The following is a 7412-nucleotide window of genomic DNA, read 5'->3' as shown; positions in this document are numbered from 1 at the left end:
AAAAAGTTTAAGAAACATTTATAAATTGCATTACAATAAATATTTATATGTATAAAATATTTTTAAAAGTTGTATAAATATACGATCGGGTTGGTTTGGTTTCAGTTTGATTGTTTTTAGTTAAATCCAAACCAAATCAATCATGGTCGAATTTTTTTTTCAATACCAAACCACAATCAATTTTTTTTTTCCGGATTGACTCGAATTATTAATTTAGTGCAGTTTATCGATTTTATTTGTACACGACTTGAAGCGCTTAAATAAAAAATTTACTGATAGGGAGCCCCTCTTCCTTAATGATTCTACGCAACGCGAAGATATTAAATATTGGATGGTCATACCAGAAGAAAAAAGATTAAAATTGGCTTGATTTTTCTTACATGTAACTACCCAAATGTAGTAATTTAGTATTACACTCCAAGTATGAACTGTACTTTTCTCCATGTTCTTCCGTTTATAATCTTCTATCATTCAAATAGTGTTCTTTGCGTATAGTTAAAAAGTTTTTCATATAACTATGTTATAAAATAATACTAGTAGAGTACTAAATAATAGACAACGATTTGCATGATTCAATGACTGGAAAGGGCAAAAAAAATCCCAATAATAAAAAGACAGCTTTTGACACCCACTATATCGCAAATACACTTGGAACCCTTCTTGTTTTTGACGTTTTCTGCCAAAGGAAAAACATGTAAAGCTAAGTTGCCAGCTCCATTGGGATATTAATTCCATGTGGGGTTGATTAATAAGCTGCCTGTTATTAATTAAAAAAATATAAACTATAATTTTTAGGAGAGATTAAAAATATTTTTTTTTAAAAAAAATTAAATGACCGAGGCTTTCCTTATTTACCTATTACGACAACAAAACAAAGGAAAACTAATTGTCATCCTCAGCCACTAGAATTATGTGATGAGAAATTGAGAAAAATACCTTACCACTCAGTCACACAACTTATTTCGTCGGTTGGCATTTCGATAACGATCATTCATATTAGATAGTCAACACTTTTAGACATAAGTTATCGAACATTCCTAAAAGTCACATCTTAATTAATACTAATAAGATATGTATTTAAATTCATACATCATAATCGTTAAAAAATACAAACGGAGAGCTAACAAAAGCTTGTAGTGTTAAAACAAGAGTGATATAACACTTTCCATATTTATAATCATAATAGAAAAGGAAAGAAATCAGTTTAGTATGTAATAAAACAAATGAAGGACAAGAAATTAACCAATGCATAGCTAAGCGCGCAGTAGTAGTTAGACTAGAGCTGACCGAAACAAAAAGCATAAAAGAAATACAACAATAATATACCTAGTATTATCCTGAAAAAAAACATAAAAGAAATACAAAAGAAAATAAAGGAGGGGCATTATGAATATAATATAATTAAACAAAGGGAAAGGGAATATTTAGAACAGAAGTTTGTGGTGATAAAGCATGGAATATATAACCAAAAACTTTGATTGGGTTAGCAGCTTTAATTATAAGCATATAAATTATAGAAAAATAAAAGAAAAACAAATGTGGAAAGCCAAGTTAATGGTTGAAGCATATGCTTAGAAGATCCTCCTTACACCAACCTTTTTCTAATGCTAAATTAACCTCCCTACCAATCCTAATTCTCCCTCTTTTAACATCACCACTCTTCTTCTTTTGCTCAATTCTTCTTTTTTCTTCAACAATGGAAGAACACACTGATGATGAAGATTTTGATGATTTTTCTTCTTCTTCTTCTTTGGTGTGACATATATATCATCATCAAGTGATCACTTTCTTTGGGCAACTACCCATCCTTTGGCAAATTAAAGCACTCGGCTCAAGATTCAAGACTATTTATTTAGAGATATATTTGTATTTTTGGTCCAGGCGCCCGATGCACAAAGCATTTCGCATTTATGCAAGGCCCGGGGAAGAGTTGCACCTTTAGTGTGATGTAAACAGTCTACCCTAATGCAAGCATTAATGACTGTTTTCACGACTGGAACCCGTGACCTATAGGTTACGCCGAAACAATTTTCTTTTCTATTTTGTTTTAAAGTTATCTTTTTCTTATAACATCTTTCTTGATGTACTCCAAATATAAATGCATGCACATGGGCAATCTATTTCAAGATTGTTCCCTATGGTGTTCTCTTCCTTGGTTTCAACTTTCAAGTATCGTGTTTGATGTATTATTTACATTAATTAATAGACTAGTAATCAAATGAAATTAATCTAAGTGTCTAACACTCTCAAGTCACAATGACTAAATCTCCATCAATTTGGAGATAGATTTATTTCGTATGAGAAGTATTTTAACAAAATAATGCATATTCACTCGTCACTATATAGTTCAAGCAACGACCAACACTTTCTGTATTGTGGTTAATTTCAACTTTAATTTCTTTGTCCATTGTTATCTCTCTCTGTTATGTCCAATAGTCCCTTGGTTCTTTTGTTCATATTTTCCCTATTTTCACAAGGGAAGGGGCGGATCCAGGGGCGAAGCTACAGTGTAGCAAGGTCGTCGAAAAATGTCAGAAAATTAATACTGTATATATAGGTAGAATTTTGGATTTACATGCATGTAACACATATTGAACACCCTTACAAGAATGAAGAATTATAGCTCAGTGACAAAGGGTGGTCAAAAGGGCCTCATGGTTGCGGGTTCGTGCTCCACTCTCCACAATTTTATTTTTCTTGTTCAAGTTTGAACACCCTTGAAATATTTTCTGTCTCTACTTAGTCTTAGAATAAGAATTTTATGTAGGTAGAACGCCATTCCACGTACTAAGTAGGTCATTGCGGTGATTGGTGTGGATCTAATCGTTGTAATAACAACAAAATAATAATAATAATATGCAAATACTTTATCCTGTCCATTGTCTGATATAAAATGAAACAGTAACCTGCAAATCTGATAAGGCAAATAAAATAAACCACTAATTGCAAGCAAAAACAAGAAAAGCAGTGATTTCAATTTCAAGTGAAATGTCCTCTTGGGTGTTAATTATTTCCTTTAAATCTATTTATACTTGTTCTTATTACACATATCAACCGCAATAACATAAATGTCAAATTTTATATTCAGACTGACTTATTATTTTATTTGTTGAATCATTTTATGTACATTATTTGGTTAAATTTGTTTTTTCTACAAGTACATATAGTTTAAACACAAAAACATGTTAAAATCTCTTATATTTCTTATTATTAATTATAGCCATTATATTCTTTGTTAATCCATTACTCATAAAATGCATTCGGTTAAAAATGAGAAGCAGTCAAGGAATAGCATCATTTAGAGTATGCCGGGGTAAGCAAGGTTGGAGTATTTATTTTTTTCATTATTCACTAATTTTTCCTACAATCTTGATTAGTTCTTTGAATTTGGCTAAGGGGCACTCATAAACCCCAGAACCAGCACCTCAAATCATCAGCAAATTAGGGCTCACATATCTTTAGTTTAAATCACTAGTGTAATTAAGAAGCTTTCAAAGGTGGGGCCTAGCATCAATGAAGTGGGTGAAACTTTGGAGTCGAGGGTTCAAAATCTCGTGGAGACAGACAAGAGTTACCCCGTGCTTATGCCGGAGAGAAGTATGGAATAGTCGAGGCGTGCAAAACTGGCTAGAACACCATCTTTATAAAAATTTAGAAGAAAAAGGTCATTACAGAAGACGCCGAACCAGCAGGAGCTCCAAAACTATCAAAAACAACAACAAACCCAGTAAATTCCTATAAGTGAGTTTTGGAGAGGGTAATGTGTACGCAGACCTTACCCCTACCCAAAAAGGGCACAGAGGCTATTTCCGATAGACCCTCGGCTAGAGATCAGAAACTGGACATAGCTCTATATCTCAGGAATCTGACATACAAACTGGACATAGTTCACTTGCCTGCATTCCTATGTCCTATTATCCCCCAACTTCAATAAAACTCTAAAACACAGAGGAACAGAGGATTAAACAAAGAGCTCATATATCAATAGTTCACACTATCCTCTCTTTTAGATAAGAGAACAAACATTTCTTCCATGTCAACATTCTTAAACTCAAACTGTATATTAACACTTAGCTTCTGGAAATGACAAGAACGAAGATCAATTCATTTGCCGAGAAAAAAATTTGTTTGCACCCGTACCTAAAGATAACGGTTACACACGGTATATTAGAAATTGCCTTGGCCAGAAAAGCAAGTGTGTATATATTGCTAGCACCTGTCTATTGCCAATGTACTGTGTTTATATGCAACAGCATCAATTTCTGGTGTAAGAGCTAACAAATCATGGACAGCAAATATTGACCCGACTACCAAGTATGCAACCGATGGAACCTCAACCAGTGGATCCAATGCACAACAGCACAAGAAATGACGTTAAACTTCTAATGCTAATAGCAGAGAATTCAAACGATTGGCTTTCCAAATAGCAAAACCAAAGTATAAAAAATCCAAATATCTGAAGCTGCATGTTTATGCATATTATGGTTTTTGGAGTTTGGAATGCAAAAATGACAAGGTTGGTAAATGTTAATGCATAATATAATTGACTCACTATGACGAGTCAACTAAAATTATTTCAAAAGCACTATGCTGAGGATACTCGGACTATTTTACAGATTTAAAGTCATCAAGATTTAAGGGATGCCCCTACTTTCACGAGGTCCTCCAGTGCCTTTGAGATCTGCTCCTCCGTCAATCCCTCCAGTCGGATGCCTCTTTCAACTCCGAGGTCTGTAACATATCAAAAAGGTCCATGAATGTGAGGACAACATGAAATATACGAAGGGATAAACATCAATTAGGACAACTTAGCAATTCGAAGGTAAAATAAAGTTTATCCCCGAAAACTCTAAATCTAAACTTCGTCAACTTTGTCTTTATAAGCACCCAACAAACATTTCAAGTATAATGGAAAGTATAAGGATCAGTGGCTCATACCTGAAAAACCAACCCATTAGCAGATTTTTTCCACTATACTCAAAATTTATCTAAACCCATCAAAAAAAAAAAGGCAGCCCGGTGCATTAAGCTCCCGTTATGCGCGGGGTCTGGGGAAGGGCCTGACCACAAGGGTCTATTGCATGCAGCCTTATCCTGCATTTCTACAAGAGGTTGTTTCCACGGCTCGAACCCGTGACCTCCTGACTACACGGCAGCAACTTTACCAGTTACGCAAGGCTCCCCTTCAAAACCCATCAAACTCCAAAATTTTCCAAATACTCTTTGCCATAACATATATTTTTTTGTATTTTACCAAGCAGACAGCTATAGATAGGGTGCAATGAAAGAATAAGATCTATGTACATGACACCAATTAGTTGCAAATATGTTTTAATCATGTTAGTACATTTACTCTAACTCTGAGGCTTTCTAGCAGTCTTTTACCCCTGTCAGAGATTTATATGCCAGTAGAAAGCAATAGATAACTTCTAGTACTTTTTATATTTTTTTTGTATAATATCGACAGAAGATGATTTTAAATGGAAAAACATGGCAATGAGGATTCATCCAACTTGTTTGGGATGGAGACATAGTTGTTATAGTATCAGTTTGAGTACCTTATGATGCCCAACATGTCCTAAAGTCAGTAATTTTCTAAGCTAAACTTTTCATGTGTTGAATTTAGCATCAATGTCCTAACTTGATCATATGTTAACCAAGTACTTATCCACATCTACTTACGAATTTTAAGTTTTAACTCAAGCAGCAATTTACTGAGATTTACAAATGCATAAACTACGAGAATTTTCCCCTTAACTAGATCAACTGAAAGTAAAAAAAACAATGGAAAAAGGAGAAAATGCATTATATAAATCATGTTCAAATAAGTCAAAGACTCAATTTTTCCCCAAGAACTCAAAGACCCACTTCAATTATCCCATTTAAAGCATAAATAAGAATTAGAAAAACAAAAATAACATAGCAAATATTAGAAGAAAAATAGGGCGGGGAGAATTACCATATCTGGCCCAAAGCTGAGGCTCAATGGAATTGGCCTCACGAATCAAAATGGGAAATTTGGGGTTATGGGTTTTGAGATCTCTATAGTTTTTCTCAATAAACGACCTGTGGAATGTTAAAATAAATTACATTTGAGAAAATCAGTAAAAAAAAATGAAGAAAAAATGGAGTGAAATAGAAGAAAAAAGAAAAAAGAAAAAAGAAAAGGGAAGAAACCTAGTGGCGGCACTTTCAGCAGATGATGGAGAAAAGAGGATGCGAAGCTCCTTCAGATTACGAGATAGATTTGCTCTCCACGCCATTTTCTTCTTGATCTAAATTCTAACTATTCTTTAGTCTCACATCAGTATACTTTGTATTCTTTAGTTTAATGTTGTGAGGAGTACATTTTGCTTTTGGGCCACATCGGTTTGGGCCAATTTATAATGGGCCTTTTTATTACATCTCGGCTACTTTTATGAAGAATTAACCCTAATAGTCATCTACCTAATTTCTTAAACTAAAAATAGCCGGTGAATGACGTGTGTGTATATATACCGACTAGAACAAGTAAATATTGAATATGTCCGGTACAACAATCCCTAGTTTTTTCCTATATGAAAATCTCGAAAATTATTACTTCCTCAATTATTTGACCGTATTTAACTGGACACGGAGTTAAAAAGTCTTGTGATTTAAAAAATTCATAAATATTTTTGTGCTTAAAAATTATCTCACTAAGGATATAATAATTTTAATTAAAAATTATTTCTAATAGAAATATGTTATTTTTTTTAACAAATAAAAAAAAGTATGTCACATAAAACGAGGCGGAGGAAGTAATAAACATATACTCCATCTTTTTCAATTTATATGAACCTTTTTGCTTTTGGAGCGTCAAAGTTTTGAAACTAAATTGGATTAGATTATACGAGAAGTACAATAAGTTGCAATTATTCTCATGTCAATATGATGAGAAATACATTTTAATGTGGTCAAAGTTTACATAATTTAGATCTCTAATAATGAAAAGGTTCACATAAAATTAAACAAAGGATAGTATGTTTAAGTAGTTTAACAAGACCAACCTCCCAAGAAACAATTACATCACTTAATTGAGCATTTACTTCATCTTTGTGCATATACTAAGGTACATACCCTCTGAGCAAGTATCTCTGGCAGAAAAGAGGATATTCTGATGTAAATTGACCATAAACACCATAAATTAAAGTTGTCAAAAGTAAAGGAATGGGTGCTTTTATTTAAATATCATAAAAAGTGGCAAGATTAATGAGAATTTAAGTTGAGTATTGTATACGGTCGAAATAGATTTCGGTATTAGCACGTCCGATCGAGTTCGAACGATGATCTATCGAAGTAAGATTTCGAAGTTGGAACAAATTAATCTCGAACCCGGGGAGGCCGATCCGTGTCGAGTTCGATATCATTATCAAGCTCGAATCGAAATCGAA

At 33.4% G+C, this 7412-nt stretch overlaps 1 protein-coding gene across 1 annotated transcript; it reads right to left on the bottom strand.

Moving 5' to 3' along the window:
- Positions 1–4399: 4399 nt before the first annotated feature.
- LOC104094086 (NADH dehydrogenase [ubiquinone] 1 alpha subcomplex subunit 2-like) lies at positions 4400–6332 on the bottom strand. The gene is made up of 3 exons (XM_009599946.4): positions 6178–6332; positions 5960–6066; positions 4400–4731 (listed from the first exon to the last, which is right to left on the bottom strand). The coding sequence occupies exons 1-3, from the start codon at positions 6261–6263 to the stop codon at positions 4628–4630; spliced, it is 297 nt and encodes a 98-aa protein (XP_009598241.1). The 5' UTR covers positions 6264–6332; the 3' UTR covers positions 4400–4627.
- Positions 6333–7412: the final 1080 nt, after the last annotated feature.

The sequence above is a fragment of the Nicotiana tomentosiformis genome, chromosome 11, assembly GCF_000390325.3.
Source record: "Nicotiana tomentosiformis chromosome 11, ASM39032v3, whole genome shotgun sequence".
In the NCBI taxonomy this organism is placed as follows: domain Eukaryota; kingdom Viridiplantae; phylum Streptophyta; class Magnoliopsida; order Solanales; family Solanaceae; genus Nicotiana; species Nicotiana tomentosiformis.
The sequence above is the reverse complement of the archived record's forward strand: the minus strand, read 5'-3'. Positions and strand labels throughout refer to the sequence as shown.

Coding starts and splice junctions, on each gene's coding strand:
- LOC104094086 (XM_009599946.4), bottom strand. CDS start 6,263: ATGGCGTGGAGAGCAAATCTATCTCGTAATCTGAAGGAGCTTCGCATC. Junction 6,067..6,177: donor GCTGAAAGTGCCGCCACTAG/GTTTCTTCCCTT, acceptor AACATTCCACAG/GTCGTTTATTGAGAAAAACT. Junction 4,732..5,959: donor TCAGCTTTGGGCCAGATATG/GTAATTCTCCCC, acceptor GATATGTTACAG/ACCTCGGAGTTGAAAGAGGC.